We start from the raw sequence: 17689 nt of genomic DNA, 5'->3' as shown, positions 1-17689 counted from the left end.
TCCGCCAGAGCTCCAATATACCATCCAGGACTTCCCGTTCGAAGGTCAGGGCCTGTTTTCGGAGAAGACGGACCCCAGGCTGAAAAGCCTAAAGGACAATCGGGTCATCATGCGCTTCCTAGGGATGCACACACCCGGGACACAGCGCAGACCCTTCCAACCGCAACAACAGCAGCAGCGCTGGCCGTACCCCCAGTACCGCCAGCGGCAGGACCTCAATAGGCGCCGTGGCAGAAATGGCAAGCGCAGACAGTCGGGCAACCAGGGGGGGCAGAATCAGGGCTCCTCCAAAGCCCCACCTGGGCCCAAACTTTCGTTTTGAAGGTGCGCCCGAGGACGCTGTACCAGTTTTCCCCTCGGATCCTTCCCCCCCGTTTTCCAACCGCCTTTAGTTTTTCCTCCAGGCGTGGACCCAAATAACATCTGAGCGTTGGGTCTTACGCACTGTGCAAACGGGTTACCGTCTGAAACTTACTTCTCACCCTCCCTCCCACCTCCCACCCTCGTCCCTCTTCAGGGACCCCTCTCACGAGCAATTCCTCCGTCAGGAGGTGCAGACACTCCTCGACAAAGGAGCCATAGAGGCAGTTCCGGAGAACAAGAAGGGCAAGGGGTTTTATTCCCGCTACTTTCTGATCCCCAAGGCCAAAGGAGGCCTCAGACCTATTCTCGACCTGCGGGAACTCAACAAACATATGGTGAAGTTGAAGTTCCGCATGGTATCCCTGGGGACCATTATCCCATCTCTGGAGACTGGTACACCGCCCTCGACATGCAGGACGCTTATTTTCATATAGCCATTTTGCCGCAACACAGACGTTTCCTTCGGTTCGTGGTCAACCGCCACCATTACCAATTTGCGGTCCTCCCGTTTGGCCTCTCCACGGCCCCGAGGGTATTCACAAAATGCATGGCAGTCGTCATCGCACATCTTCGGCGCAGCCGCATTCACGTGTTCCCTTACCTCGACGACTGGCTGATTCGAGGCACATCAGAACTACAGGTCCGCAACCACGTCCACACGATCAGCGGACTCTTTGCTACCTTGGGCCTCATTATCAACGTGGACAAGTCCACTATGCTCCCCACGCAGAGGATAGAGTTCATCGGGGCCATTCTGGACTCCACCTTGGCCAGGGCCCTGCTGCCATTGCCCAGGTTCCAGTCGCTGTCGCCCATCATTCGGCGCCTACAGGTGGCCCCCATGACCTCTATAAGGACATGCCTAACCCTCTTAGGCCACATGGCGGCCTGCACATTTGTGACAGGTTATGCGCGGCTCCGCATGAGGCCTCTCCAGTCTTGGCTCATCGCGCAGTACCGGCCGGCCAGACATTCGCTGGATGCGATTATCACCATCCCCCAGGAGGTATTGGATTCCCTCCGGTAGTGGCTAGGCCAGTCCGTCGTGTGTGCAGGCCTCCCGTTTCATCCGCCCCAACCCTCGGTATCCCTAACAACGGATGCCTCAGACCTGGGCTGGGGGGCCCACCTCGGAGCCCTGAGGACACAGGGCCTGTGGTCCCCTCAGGAAGTGGCCCTCCACATCAACATACAGGAGTTGAGAGCGGTCCGCCTTGCTTGCCAAGCGTTCTCCCATCAGCTTTGAGGTCGCTGTGTCGTGGTATTCACCGACAACACGACGACCATGTACTATGTGAACAAGCAGGGCGGCACGAGATCCTCTCCCCTATGTCAGGAGGCGTTGCGACTCTGGGACTTTTGTATAGCCCACTCCATTCACCTCATGGCTTCCTTCCTCCCCGGAGTACGGAACACGCTGGCAGACCATCTGAGCACATCCTTCCTTTCACACGAATGGTCCCTTCGGCCGGACATCACCCTCTCACTCTTCCAGAGGTGGGGTTGTCCCCGGGTGGACCTCTTCGCATCCAGGGGGAACAGGAAATGCCAGACGTTCTGCTCCTTTTAGGGCCGGGAGCCAGGGTCGGTAGCGGACGCCTTCCTTATCCCGTGGATGGCCCACCTATTCTATGCATACCCTCCGTTCCCGCTGGTCCACAAGGTCCTTCTGAAGGTGCGCAGGGACAGGGCCCGCTTGATTATGATAGCTCCAGCATGGCCCAGGCAGCATTGGTATCCCATGTTACTGGACCTGTCCATAGCCGACCCAGTCCCCCTGCCCCTTCACCTGGACCTGATCACCCAGGACCACAGCAGGCTCTGTCACCCGGACCTCCAGTCCCTGCACCTCATGGCGTGGCTCCTGCATGGCTGACCAGGTCGGAATTACGGTGCTGTACCCCGGTACATCAAGTACTCCTGAGCAGCAGAAAGCCTTCCACTAGAGCGACGTACTCGGCCAAGTGGAAGCGTTTCTCCTGTTGGTGCACGGAGGGGGGTTTCCTCCCTGTAGAGGTTTCTATCGCCAATATTCTAGACTACATCTGGTCCCTCAAGCAGCAGGGCCTGGCGATATCGTCCCTTCGGGTTCACCTGGCGGCCATCTCCACCTTTCATCCGGGGGGAGATGGCCATTCGGTTTTCTCTCACCCTACGGTGACTAGATTCCTGAAGGGACTAGAACGTCTCTACCCCCAGGTCCGACCCCTTGCCCCTTCCTGGGATCTCAACCTGGTTCTGGCTCGGCTCATGTGCCCTCCTTTTGAGCCATTAGCGACTTGCTCCCTGCTCTATCTCTCCTGGAAGACTGCTTTCCTGGTGGCCATCACCTCAGCCAGACGGGTGTCAGAACTCCCGGCCCTCACGGTAGATCCCCCGTATACGGTCTTCCATAAAGACAAGGTGCAGCTGAGACCATACCCTGCCTTTCTCCCCAAGGTGGTCTCGGCTTTTCACGTCAACCAGGAGATCTTCCTCCCCGTCTTTTTCCCAAAGCCCCATTTGTCCCGCAGGGAGCAACAACTCCACTCGCTTGATGTCCGTCGGGCACTCGCGTTTTATGTGGAGAGGACCAAACCATTCCGCAAATCCCCCCCAGCTCTTCGTGGCAGTAGCGGACCGAGTCAAGGGGCTTCCCATTTCCTCACAGAGGATATCCTCATGGGTAACGTCCTGTATCAGGACCTGTTATGACTTGGCTCACACCCCTACGGGCCATGTGACTGTGCACTCCACCAGGGCGCAGGCGTCATCGCTGGCTTTCCTCGCCTGCCTGCCCATCCAGGAGATCTGTAGGACGGCAACCTGGTCCTCTGTCCACACCTTCGCTTCCCATTACGCCCTGGTCCAGCAGTCCAGAGATGACGCGGCCTTCAGCTCTGCAGTGCTCCATGCCGCGACTTCTCACTCCGACCCCACTGCCTAGGTAAGGCTTGGGATTCACCTAACTGGAATGGATATGAGCAATCACTCGAAGAAGAAAAGACGGTTACTCACCTTTGTAACTGTTGTTCTTCGAGATGTGTTGCTCATATCCATTCCGGCAAGAAGGAACTGAGGAGCGGGCGGGCCGGCAGGGGCATATATCGAGCGCCATGGCGGCGCCACTCCAGGGGGCGACCTGCCGGCCCACTGGAGTTGCTAGGGTAAAAAGTTTCCGGCAGACGGGCACTCGCGGCGCGCACACCTAACTGGAATAGATATGAGCAACACATCTCGAAGAACAACAGTTACAAAGGTGAGTAACCGTCTTTTCCCCTGTTGAGGCTACAGATGATCTTGGCATAAGTGCCATCCACAGATGGCTCACAGGAGTTGAGCGCCCACTCCTGGATGGGATGCTGGTGTGCATCTGTATTCATGCAGGTGTTGCTGCGAGTGAATTTGGCCCTAGATATTTAGAGGAAAGCAGTTGTGAAAAGCCTGCCTCCTGTCAGAGCAGCAAAAAAATTAGTAAACGTGGTTTGAAATAGTCAAACAAACCCGTACTGGGGATCCTGGAGTCACAGACATTTCCAAACCTTGCAGAGTGACTGTGAAAATAACCTCTTAAGGTTCTGGGTCTCTTGTGTCTTACCACTGCATATAAAATACCTTTGTGTCTACCAACCAGTGCTACAAACTGATCCTGGGATTTGAGTCAAGCCAGGCCCTTTCTAGGTCTCCCAGCATTTTCACTGTAACTCTTCCTGGGGATACCTAGGGTTGGGAGGCTCCTCACTACCACCTGCCTTTAGTGCCAGGAAGCCTTTTTTGCCTGCTGTGGGTCTGCTCCCAACTCCACCTGCCACCAGGAACACAAGCACTTCTGTCAGGAACCTGCTCTCTTTCCGCCAATTAGTGATAGGCTCACCACACCTCCGAGCATCTCCCTGGAGGGTCCAGCCCCCTTCCACTGGACACTCATGACATTTCCAGATTCACTGCTCCTGAAGGAATAGTGCACCTCAGCTTACCAGTCCCACCCGAGATCACACAGAATGTAGATATGCTTATAGTGAAAACAAGCCAAACTTTAGTTAACAGAGAATAGAGATTCGAGTGATAGCAAGTAGAAGTATTGGAAACAAAGGGTTACCTATAAAATAAAATCATCACTTGCGTTCTACAGCCTAGACTTATTTAATTAAATATATCCATGTCTTATAGAGCAATGCTCACCCCAAAGTCCTTCCAGCAGTTTTCATCCAGGCCTGGCTGGAATCCTTTTTTCATGAGACTAAAAACACTGCCAGCTTGTCCCCTAGGTAAAGAATCCAGGGTGTACCTTTATACACCCAGTTATACCCCCTAAAGTTAGTTATCTTTACTCAGAAACAGCATACCCCTCTGTTGGGTTTGTTTTTTCCTGTAGATTTTTTCTCATATAGATTTTCCACGCCCTTCTTGAGGATCTGGCTCAGTATACAAATAGCTGCCCATGGTAGGACATACAATGCACAGTACACACATGAGCAGACAGAGAGAGAGAAGGGTCTGCTACTCCCTTGCCTGTCCAAGGCCTGTCATCGCCTCGGGACCTGCCTTTAACTTCAGGGCTTTTAGAACATAATTCCTAGGATAGCTACTTAACTCCTTCAGTATTATCCATATGGACATTTTTGAAATGATTATTGTGAGCAGTGAGCTACTGCCTCTTGGCAGAGACGTCACATGCCACCCATTGGCAAAATAATATGTATAGAGGGAATCCTGTATAACCCTCTGCAGCCCTCACGCCATCTGTCAGTTGACCCCAAAGGGTCCTTGGGCCACAGTCCCCAGCAATAAAGATTCTGTGGGCCACATTGTCACATCCGTGCAATCTCATTGTCTCCACATTTTGTCTGTTGACTTCAATAGGATTGCCTGGGTAAAATTTGGCACTGCAAATTGGAATTCAATTAGCAGTTCTATTGATGATGCATGACACAAAGTAGATTCAAGCTCCCGCTTCCTGTGTTAGCCTTGCAGTGGTCACAGTAGTAAAAAGTAGTAAAAGCTTATTCTGCCAGCAGATCTGACTCTGGACACACCCAGGCATCAGGTCTGGTTAGTGAAAGGTGCCGTTCGTACAGTGTCATGTTTTGATGCAGCCGATGCTCATTGCAGGCTAGCACAATCAAGCCACGTGTTTTTATACAGCCAAATACATGCTCATGCATCGTGAGACAAGGAAAAGGCCCGGTTTGTAAAACAGAGGGCTAGAGTCTGGAAAGCAGTGCTGTAAAGGACTTGAGCTGAATGTGAGCCCCCAGGGTGACACAATCCTTGGATCCATAAACGGGGGAATATTGAGTCGAAGTAGGGAGGCGTTATTACCGCTATATATGACAGTAATGAGACCAGTGCATATTTTTAAAAGGATGCTGAAAAATTGGAAAGGAGTTGGTAAAATGTTGTAAGAATGATTCAAAGTTTTGTAAACATGCCGTGCGTTGAGCATCTCGGTCTATTCGAAGAGATGATTAAGAAGCTGTTTAATAATAGTCGGTAAGTACCTACAAAGGGAGAAGATCTCTGAAAGCAGAGGGCTCTTTAATCTAGCAGATGAAGGCACAACAAGATTTGGTGACTGGGAGTTTGAAGTTAGAAAAATTCAAACTGGAAATATGATGCAAATTTTTAACAGCGATGGTAAATAATCATGGACCAGGTATGGTAAGATCACTGGGAGTCTTTAAATTGAGATTGGACGTTTTTCTAAATTAATTGCTCTAATTCAGTCACAAGTAGTTGGGCCAGATGGAAAAAATCACTGGTCAAGGTTCTTTGGCCTGTGTTATGCAGGAAATCAGACTAGATTATCCTAATATTCCCTGGCCCCATAGTAGATGTTCTCAGTCTCTGCCCCAGGCCTTATAATCTATTGAAAAGTAACACGGGACGCAGTTATGGCTGACCGCCCTGCATCCAGCGCTGGCAGGAAGCTGTTAATCAGATGGAATCATGATAAACACATGGAGATGATGGGGGAATTAAAAGCATGCAAGGTTTGTGCACCCAGCCACTGCAGTCTCCGTTCAGGCAAAGTCAGAGCTCTGAGTGCAAGATTGGACCACTTATTTCCCGATTTTGCTCTTCCTTTCACTGCAGCAGCTTGGTGTCATTGGAGCTGCACAGACGCCACAAGGAGAATTCTGTCCAGTAGTTTTGTGGAAGGGGAACTCTCGAAGCTGCTCTCACATTAGCAAATCCCACTTTCCTCCCTGATTCTGCCTTTTAACGAGAGAGAAAAAGAGAGAGAGAGAGGGAGAAAGTGTTTCAATTTTTGGGAGCTCAGGGGGACTTTGTGGAAGTTCTCTTTGATCTGAAGAGAAGAGAGCAGGGTTTGCTGTCATTTTAAATGTATTTTCAATTATTTTTTTCTTTTTTTTTGGAGAGCAGTCCTCAGCCTTATAAAAATAAACATGGCACCGCAGGGTTCTGGTTCCATTTTTTAATTTTATCCCTATTAACAACATGGTTTCATTTACTGTCAGTAAAAAAAAAAAAAGGAATTCTGAAATAACATGGGAGCGCTTTAGAAGCCAGTTACAGTCTGCATAGACGCTCTTACTGCAGGAACGAAAGAGGATAAAAACCTGCTCGATTGCTTGTCCATCCCCTGCAGGATAGGCTGTGACTTCTTTGATAGTACAGCACCACGGACCCCAGGTCCTGTTTGGCATCTCGACATGCCGCCGTAATACACAGAATAATCATGCTCATCATGAGCTACCACTACACTGGATTTTAGACCCATTTGTCTGGAAATGCCATTTGGCAGGTGCTCTGGGTTCCACCATCCCATTCCGGGTCATTCATAGATTATAAGGCCAGAACAGACCATTATGATCAATTAGTCTGACCTACATAACATCGGCCATGGATCCTCGCCCAGCCAGTTCTGCATCAACACTTCTGTTGGAACTCTACCACCATCACCTCTCTTTTAACTCCTGCCCCATGGAACAAGAGAACCAAGCCCAGATACCCTTCCCCCAACTCCTCATGATGGAGCCTCAGTCAATACATGTTGACCCACCCCTCTAGAAAACTGTTTTTTGTTGTGGTGTTTTTTGGCGGAGAAATTAGCTGTATGCCAAATCCATCTGGTCCTGTCTCCCCTAGCTGCCTTCCATATCATTACAGGATCCCTGGCAGGAAGCCTAGACCTGTCTCCCTCCTTACACCCTTAGGAGCACATTCCTTTCTACACCTTTTCCCGAGCCGGGAGAGAAATGATTATCTACCCCCAACAAAAAGCATCTGCTTTCTGCCTACTTCTGCTTCACCGGACGTGCGTGTACGTTACACCCATGTCAGCAGCGAATGCAAAACACACACAACCCCCCACCTCGCAGACCTGCACGCAACATGGGCTGATTAAACTTTCAGCTCCCAGAGCCTGTATCACACGCTTTCTCTCTGTCTCCACAGTCCCAGCTGTGACCACCGCACCATTTGTTCTGCCAGCCCACGCCAGCTCTCAGAGCCAGTTCTTTATCACCCCAATTAGCCTTGTCTGTACTGATTAGAGGAGAGAGGCTTCCACGGCAGGGGACAGACGGGGGAATGGAACTCACTCACAGCAGCCACCAACAAGAGGCTTTCCCATTAAAGTGCCTTTGTTCCCCTCAAGGGATACATTTCACTGGGTCACGAGAATGGCTGGAAAGCCGGCTCTGCCATGCTGGGTTATGCTCATTTATAAAGAGATGCTTGAGGAGGGACATAGGGTGGATTTGTTTTAAATGCACCTGGTAATCTGCTGGAAGGAGGATGCAAGCTTGTCAGAACTGTATCGAATCCCAGAACGTAACTGGTGAGGGGGGGATAATATTTAGTCCTGGGCAAAGCTGCCAGCTCGACTTGACAAGAGCAGGAATAGCATAGCTCATTCCCTGCTGTGAAAAGCACCTTTTCTGCCTTGCTGTGCATCCAGGTCATTTCCCAGGACCGAGTCAGCTCCTGCTGACGTCGATGGTAAAGGTTTCTTTGGCAGGCGCAGGGTGGGCTTTGCTCCTCCTTAGTTTGGCATTTCGCATTACCGAGTGGGTCTCCCACTTTTGAGGTTGCCATGTTCTCTCCCTGACACTTTTCAGCACTCTTGGGGGACAGGGGATTGTAAACTCTGGTTCCCTTCTGTGGGTTCTTGAGCCGCTCTCCCACTCCAGACCCAGCCTCTCCTACTGCCAAAACTCAAGTCCCTTTTCTCCCAGGCCTCCCAGCAACTTATTATCCCTGATTTAGTGGGGGATGACCACCCCCCACCCCTAATCTGCTGTGTAGAGCTGACCTCCCACGGGGAAAGGAGAACCGGGACCATTTTAACCACACCTCACAAAGGGTGCTCCTTGGGGAGGGACAGAGATTAGTCACCCCATATGGGTGAGTTTGGGGCCCAGCAGACACACATCTCCCCTACTTGCCCAGTGAAGTGGAGCTTTGCTCCGTGTTCCTTGGAGCACCCTTTCTGGTGGACCTATCTCTTTAAAGGGGATTCATGGGGTGGCCATGACCAAGGAAGGGCCTGGTAGCAAGACTTCAATGGAACTGCGCTACTAGGGAGTGAGATGGGGTGGCCACCAGGTATGGGTACTCCCTGGTATGGGTACAGGGCCTCTACACCAATTATCCTGACCTTCTGCAGATCCCCCAGAGTTTGGGGCTGGGTGCTAGATCCTATTCCGAAGCCTGGAGGCATACCCTGCTGTAGAACAGGGGTTCTCAAACTGGGGGTTGGGACCCCTCAGGGGGTCATGAGCTGTCAGCCTCCACCCCAAACTCCGCTTTGCCTCCAGCATTTATAATGGTGTTAAATATATACAAAGTCTTTTAAATTTATAAGGGGGGGTCGCACTCAGAGGCTTGCTATGTGAAAGGGCAGCAAAGAGTCCTGTGGCCCCTTATAGACTAACAGACGTATTGGAGCATGAGCTTTCATGGGTGAATACTCACTTCGATGTATTGGAGCATGAGCTTTCGTGGGTGAATACCCACTTCGTCATATTTGGAGCATGGTACAAAAGTTTGAGAACTGGTACAAAAGTTTGAGAACCACTGCTGTAGGACTTCCTGCCCCTGAGCCACCCCTTGTGGGTGAGGAGAGGGGGAGTGATGTGACCCTTCATCTCCAAATTGAGTCCATGATGCTGCAGTCATTGGTGAGCCAGTTCAGAGGGTGGAGGGCCAGGGAGATGTGTTGCTGGCCATCTGAGTTGCCAAGCAGGGGGGTGCTTCCTTTGCACCCCAAATCATTATCACGGTACGGGGCTTCATTCCTCATTATAACGAGCTGCAAGAGCCAAACCTGGAGATCACGAATATGCAGATCACGGTGGCCAGGCTAGTGTTTGATAGGGTGCACTGCAGTCTTCTGGCCAGTCAAAGAGGAAGGTTGGAACTTTTCTCCCTCCAGGACTATTTTGGCACCTAGTAGCACTTAGGAGTCCAGAAGGACCCCAGGCTGTGGACTCACTTAACATGAGGGCAAATGCCCTTAAAAGAGAGGAAGTTGGTTCTCTGGAGCATTTCCCTCGTCCCACCAGCATCACCAATCATTTAGCTTTAGCTAACTGCTCTCTCTCCAGAAACTAAGTTTGGCCAGGCACTGAGGGAGCTGGGTGATGATGCCGTTTGCATTTGGTGTGAAGTAGCTGTACAGCTGGGTATCATCTCCGTTCCGCAGGCACTCCGGCCCCTGTTGTCTCACCAACACTTCTAACAGCTTCATGGAGATGTTGAGTTGTGTGTGGAAGAGGATTGAGCCTGGTAATGCACTGCAGGTGAGAGGTATGGAGTGCCCATACCAGTCCTCAGAGTTATCTGGGAGGAAGTCCCTGATTCAGGCATTTCCATTCACTCTAGACCTTCTTGAAGATGAGGCAAAAGTATTTGCTGATCATTGGTATAAACGCTACAGGAGCCCAGCAGGATGAGTACGGATGGGCTTCCCTTTTCTCTGGACAGTGAGTGGACATCTCTCAGAACCAAGAGTCTCAATACCATTCCTTGGCCCAAAGCCAGGCTGAGCAGATTTCAGGATACTGGCGGCTGATCTAACAACATACCTGTTTAACATACTATATTAAACTACACTTTTAACACCAAAACAGGGATGGAAAGTATTACACATGGGTATGTGGACGTAGCCAGCTAATGCTGCTGCCGAGACTTTAACTACTGCCTTCCCTGACTTGTGACTCTATTGCCTTAAAGTATCACCACCTTATTTTTTTCCATTTGATTTCCAAACAAAGGAAATAGCCCCCTGGGTGCATTTCTCATCAATGCATTGCTAGTGCCTCGGTGAAGTACTTTGTCCCTTTTTCTGCATTGGAAACACATCTGCACTTCTGGGAGTGCACACAGAAGTAAAGTTCTGGGGCAGTGCTTCCAGCATCTCCACTGTTGCCTTTATTGGAGTCATGCAGGGCTGGGCAGGCCTCGGGGCTCCCCATCCCCCAGTGCCAGAGATCTCCCAGGCCTAACAGGGGAAGAGTGGGCCCAACAGTACATGGCAATAAAATGGACCCATGATCCTTTACACAGCAGTTTTACCCCTATCATCTGCTAAGGGTCTCTGGAAAGAGACCTGTCACTGCATGGACTTCCGGTGCTATGAATTCATTCTTTCCTCCGCCGGCTTTGCCTTCTTTCTGGTCAAACAGTATCACTTCTTCACTGTCTCCTCGGCTCTCACACCGGCAATACTAGCCACCTCTTTGCCATCCTTAATCCACTCCTGCTGCCTTCCCTCCCCCACCCCAGTGCCTGCCTGCGTCACTGTGCAGTATCGGGTGCATAGGGGGCAGTAGGCTGTAGCCCTCACAGGGGTGTCAAACTTTTCTTCCTCAGCGGAGGCAGGGAGCCCCTGGGGACGAGAGTGTCCCCTGGAGGTCCCCTGGAGCAATGCAGGTCCACACTTACTGCAGGACTGTGCATGCAATGCACAATTTAGCCCAGTGGGTCTCAACCAGGGATATGCATATCCCTGGGGTACACGGGGCTCTTCCAGGGGGCACATCAACTCATCTAGCTATTTGTCTAGTTTTGCAGCAGGCTACAGAAAAAACACTAGCAAAATCAGTGCAAACTACAATTTCAGACTTACAATGACTTGTTTATACTGCTCTATATACGATACACTGAAATACAAGTACAATATTTACATTCCAGTTGATTTATTTGATAACTATGTGGTAAAAATGAGAAAGTCAGCAATTTTTCAGTAAGAATGTGGCTGTGACACTTTTGTATTGTTATGTCTGATTTTGTAAGCAAGTCGTTTTTAAGTGAGGTGAAACCTGGGCTACGCAAGACAAATCAGACTCCTGAAAGGGGATACAGTCGTCTGGAAAGGTTGAGAGCCACTGATCTAGCCCATAATTTGCTGTCCCTAGAAATCCCCCTCTGTGTGGAGGGTAAAAGTCATCCTTCCCGCATAAAGCCCTTTGTCTGGAGCATTGCACAGAGAGCTAAATGGCGCTATGAATTCACACACCAAGCCCACGTAAGTGGAAACCACAGCTCCTCCCGACTCACTGTTCCATCCACCAGGTTCGGCTAGCACCTGCTGCCACTTTGTGCATCCTCTACAGGCAGGGCCATTTGATCTGGGTAGGCCAGTATCCTGCAGTTGCTCCGTCTTCAGCAACTGCCCCTGCACTGGTCTGAATCGGCTGCAGCATGTGCCCTTGCATGCCTGTTCCACCGATTCACCCAGCTCTGCATCCTTACCCTGGGGTTGAAGTGGTGCATATAGCTTTACACAAGGTGAATTTCCCTTTCTGTACCATCCTGACATAACTGTGTGGATGTGTTAACAGAGCAGAGAATCAGGTCATGTGGGTGAGTCTATGACAATCTCTAGGTGTATATCTCCCTTACCTATGTCTTTTAGCTAGGTAATTCTGAGGCACCTCTGGCTGTGATATTTAATACTGATCTGTGAAACTGCACTACATGGATGTATAAAAAACTTTTCTTTCCATAACAGAGGGGAAAAAATAGAAAGAAAATCTCTATCAGAGGCAGCCAGAACAGAGTTAATCCTGGTATCAAAATGGCGGCTGTCACTTCTCCTGTACAGTGAGAGGAAAGGCTATTTTATCCTCATTGAGTAGCTTCCCCCTGTTATAATGCTCTACTTTGTGTTTCAGTAAAAGAAGAAATGGTGAAGTTGCTAATAATGGCACTAAAAGAAAATATGCTACATCTGTTATGGATAGCAGTACAAAATTAGCTGATCACACCTCTGACACCCAAGATGTCTTCACTTAAAATACTTGTTGGCTTACTTTACATAATTTGCTGATTATATTTAAAAGAAATACAATTTTGCAATTACTGTTCTTTCTGGTGTGCTATCCATGCATCATTTTCTTTTTATGTTTATATATTTCTCCTTCATTAGTGCAGTCTGAAGGGTGATTAGATCCCTTCAAACATTTTACAGAGGTTAAACGTTGATTAAGATTTAATTATTACTGTAAATAGCTTGGAATGACATATGGTGCAAAAACCTGACATATGTGCATTTGAATAAATGAAGTGCTATTTCCCATGATGCCTCAGTAGCTGTTTAACAGCTTTGCTGAAGGGTTATGTTGCACCTCATGTTAAGATTGCTTTGATGTTATATTTTGTTGGGTTTTTGCAGCTGAAAGCTAAGAACAGTTTTTCCAGTTTTTAAAAACATTGAATATTTTAAATACCTAAATTGTTTTGCACAAATTTTTGCTAATTTGTCTAACTAGGTTAAACATTTTCAAAAGCATTTAGATTTTAACATGGGTTCCTAGCATTGTCAGCTTCAGCGCTGATTAAATGTATAGGATTTTTTAAAATATGATACTGTCGGGTGCAGGGTCCTGTTTCTGAGGGGATCCTGACCTGGACTGGATAATAAGAATTCCTCTCACCACAATCTCGTCCTCCAAATACAGAAGTTCTGACTATTTTTGGATCACAGAAAAGCTTTTTTGTAAGTCTGATTGGAAAAAATAAAAGGCGATTTCACAGAGAGAAAAAGTGCAGTGGAGAATGGAACAATGTTGCCTTTAAAATATACAGCATAGAAGATCCGCTGATAAACTTCTCGAAGACTTGTATAGTATAATATTTAGTCTGTTATATAGTGTATTATGTTATTTAACACTTCTTTATAGTAGCATAGGTGTCCATAGTGCTTTACAGAGTGAAAGAATCATAGACTCGTAGGACTGGAAGAGACTTCGAGAGTTTATCTAGTCTAGTCCCCTGCACTCATGGCAGGACTAAGGAAGATAGGGGGTGAAATCCTGGTCTTATTGAAATCAACTGGACTTTTGCCACCAACTTCAGCAAAGCAGGGATTTCACCGCTAGTCACCCTCCTGACACTTTAGGGCCCTGATCATGGAATTGGATCTGAACATGCAGACTCTTGCTCCCACGAGGAGTGCCCTATAGACTTCACTGGGTCGTGGCACAGTCAAAAGGATGGTGTTAGGCTGCTCAGTGCCATTGTGAATCTCACCCAAAGCATCCATCCACATGGATCCAGCTGCAGGATTGGGAGCTAGATTGGATCTGATATGAAGGAAAGAGAGGTGGCATCAGGCAAGGGAAAGGGAAATGTATGTAAAATAAGACAAGAGAGTTGTTTTTTGTTGTTGTTTTTTAAATGTGTTGTTTCACTGTTTAAATTAATATAGAATTTCAAGGGTTGGAAAGAGAGGGAATAAGTGTCATTTCACATAATATAATTCAATATAAGCTTGTGTGATATAAGCATAATCATGGGAAAGCACTTTGAGATGACAGGTGAACGGCATTATTGAATTGCCAAGCACTGTTATTACTGCTTGTTACTACAGCCGCACTCCTGCAGTTCACAGCAGAGGAACTCCGTTGGGCCTTCTATAATTCTCCACTGACTCCTGCAGAGCTTACACCAGATTTGCATAGTTAGGAGACCAGAGTCAGGCTCATTGACTTCAGTGGAGTTACCCCTCATTTACGCCAGCATAAGTAAAATCAGAAAAGTCAGCTAAAGTCTTGCTTCTGTTTGTTTATGTTACTGATGTATCATGCTCCCGTTGCTGTCAGACAATATTAGCCCAATTCTAATCTTACCTCCTCTTTGATTTGGCAGATTGAGACATCTCGACTGGAGCCAGAAATTGCAATGGCCACTACCAGTAAGACAGTTGTCTACAATAAAGGATTGTAAGTGGAAGTGGATCCTCTGAGCACAGAAGATTGGGAGAGGAAAAGGGGAAGCTCACAGTTACTTCTGGGGGGGGGGGGAACAAACACTAGAACTCAGAGATAGTAACATATTACCACTCTCAGGAGCTGGGAGTGAATTAACACTTTCAGAATACTGACACCTCACGTCAGTCAAAAAGATTACTAGTAAAAGTTTTAAATTAGCAACAAGAACAAAAACAAATGACTTTCAAGCACGTTAGAGAATTAGCTACAATATAATGTCCTGAATTAGAAACAGCACTGCATGGAAAGGGGTTTAATGGTATGTTGACAAGGATATGCCTAACTCTCCATGAAAGTAGACTACACAAGACAATATTGTTTTTTAATAAGAATTAAATCTCAACACTTGGATGCTGCACAGAAATAATTCTGTAGAAATCGATTGGTGCATGAGTTAGAAGCGCTAGACAGGGCATTTGATAAGTGTACCATATTGATTAAATGTCAATCTCGCACCAGTAATCATGCACAAAAACAATGTTCCTTGGTTAGGTGTGTGACACTTTGATTCTAAACAAATAACACAATGAAGGTCATAGCCTGTGTGCTCTCCCTCCTTCGGTCTCCGACAAAAAAACAGGGTGGTATCCTGGCATTCATTGGCCTTACAAGATATTCTGTGTGATTGGAGCCTAATGCACTAGCATATTTGCAGGTTTTGCCCAGGCTAGCAAGCTAACGAAAAGTCAACCTGCCAAGTTACAGTACGCAGAATGGGAAGAGATCTGCTAGTATAAACAGATCTGTCCTTTAACTTTGCATAATGGACCAAATTCTGTTCTCATGTACATTGACATACCCCTAGAGTAAATTCACTGGCTTCTGTTAAATTACACCGCTGTAAATGAGAGCAGAATTAGCCTAATGGTGAAGGGCCAGATCCTCGGCAGGTGTAAACCATCAGACTCCATCTGTTTCAGTGGAACTCTGTTGATTGACACTATCAGAGAATCTGACTTGTCATATAGACCACATTCTAATTGCTCACACCAGAGTAATTCCGCTGCTGCCAGCGGACTTACTGCAGATTTAGGCTGGTGTTACAAAGCTTAGAATTTGTCCCATTGGTGCATTTCACCAATGAATACAATTAGAATGAAAGGTACGATGGTAATGGGCACTATAGACATGCATATATTATAATAATTAAAATGCCAGGTTGGATTTGGGGGGTGCATGGGAAACCAAACTGCCTCTGCTGTAGAATGTGTACAAATGGGTTCTTGCAATGGTTCGTAGTAGCAGGCCCATGTCACCAATGCGCTACTCCAGTTTTGTGCTAGTCTGACTCCTCACGGGAGTCACACCAGTATAAACATGAAGTTACACAGTGGTGGATCAAACCAAAGGGGGCTGATTCTGCTCCCATGCTGGTGTAAATCAGGAGTAACTGCAGAGAAGTCTCTAAAGTGTCTAAAACCAGCCGAAGTGAGAGGAGAATCAGTCTCAAAGCACTATAGCCATACGTAGCTTAGTGGGCCAAATCATGTTCTCAGTTACGATGGTGAAAATCCAGAGTAATTTCACTTAAGTCTATGGGCCTATTCTGGATTTACCCCAGGTGTAACAGACAGCAGAATTTAACCTAATATATTTCTTCTAATGCACTAGATCACATGAATGTACATGAGTGAGGCAGCCAGTGTCTGCTGAGCAATAGCCAAGCATAAGGAGTTTAGAAGGAGACAGACGGGAATAAATGTGCTGTACCAAGGCACAGAAGTATAAGAAATAGCAAGAATGGACTTTGACGGGTGCAGAAAATGATGGGGGAAGCGTATATTTGGAAGCACATTCCACCAATGCACAGATGGAACCTGGAAATATTGGGCTGATGCTCCTCTTACCCAGTGGTTTTACCCCAAAATGACTCCATCCTCGCCAAAGGAGCTGCCTCTTGTGCTCATCTCCATGGCAGGAGATTTGAGCCCAGGGGCATTAGAATGGTGTATCCTGGGTGTGAGGGAGTCAGGCCTGCAAAGTCCCGTTCTGCCAGCCACACGCTGCATTATCCCCAGGACACACAGGGCCAGATCCTCAGCTGGCGTAGACTGGTGTCACTCCCTTGAGATCAGTGGCACTATATTGATTTATATCATATGATCATCAGAAGAACTGATTCATCACTGTCTTGTGCCTTGTGTCGTTCACACCTGCACTTGTATTGGGGGTCTGATCCAAAGCCCATTCAGGTCAGTGCCATACTTTTCACTGGCTTCAGCAGGCTTTGGACCAGGCCCAAAGCGAGTGCCAGAGCCCTATCTTTTTGATGCGGTAACATTGTACATCCACTTTGCACTGGTATCTAAAATGACACAAGGGGCAATCAAGCACAGAATCAGGCCCATTGATTCCAAGTAGTGTGTACATGGGTTATGTGCCTCATCCCAGCAATGAAACCGAAAACCCAGGCCTACCACTGCGGCTAGGTAAGAAATGGAGCACACAGAGAGATGAAGCATAAAAATCCCAACCTGCCACTGAGAAATGCACACCGCTTGCCTTTGGACAAAAACACAGATCACAGAATTAGCAAAAGAAAACTGAGACTTTTCATTGCTGCACTGGTTGGCCAAATTGAAATAAACCTGAGCCCCATGACTGATGGAGACACACATACACGTATATATGTGGTGAAGAAAAACTACTATTAAAAATGTGCCAAATGTGTAGCAGCTAAACTGGGTTTAAAGTGAAGGCGAATAATCTCATGTTCCTAATGAATGCAGAAGCCAATTGGAACTCGTTGTATGCAGCACAGCCTGTGTCCTGTATTGTTCTGAACTGAAATCCAAGTGGCGAACAAAATCAGCTGCTCGTATTAATGATAAGCAGTGTCCTGGCTCTGTTTTCTATCAGGATCACTCAATTTTCCATGTCATGGTGTTTTGTCACTCTTCAAACCACTCTGTTGAAATCCTGCCAAACTCTTAAGGGAGGGGTAGACTGAGTCATTTGAGGGTGTGAAGGAGGTAGAAGTGAGTACTTCTCCACTGCAGCGATGTCACTGCTGGGGAGTGGGGATGATTTGTTTTTACATCATAATTACTGATCAAAGATTCCACTAGCTGTGAACTCTAGCTACCTGCCGGGGCTACAGATGG

General features: G+C 47.8%; 1 protein-coding gene across 7 annotated transcripts in view; it reads left to right on the top strand.

Moving 5' to 3' along the window:
- The window catches only part of SFXN5 (sideroflexin 5), a 182651-nt gene extending 165192 nt beyond the window's left edge, over positions 1-17459 (top strand). For all 7 annotated transcript variants that reach the window (XM_030563309.1, XM_030563308.1, XM_030563307.1 and 4 more), the window contains 2 exons: positions 14464-14537; positions 16197-17459. In XM_030563309.1, coding sequence (XP_030419169.1) covers positions 14464-14537; positions 16197-16215 — 93 coding nt within the window. In that variant the 3' untranslated portion in view covers positions 16216-17459. The remainder of the gene's footprint in view (positions 1-14463; positions 14538-16196) is intronic.
- The last annotated feature ends 230 nt before the right edge of the window (positions 17460-17689 follow it).

Source organism: Gopherus evgoodei, chromosome 5 (assembly GCF_007399415.2).
Source record: "Gopherus evgoodei ecotype Sinaloan lineage chromosome 5, rGopEvg1_v1.p, whole genome shotgun sequence".
Classification (NCBI taxonomy): Eukaryota; Metazoa; Chordata; order Testudines; family Testudinidae; genus Gopherus; species Gopherus evgoodei.
The sequence above is the reverse complement of the archived record's forward strand: the minus strand, read 5'-3'. Positions and strand labels throughout refer to the sequence as shown.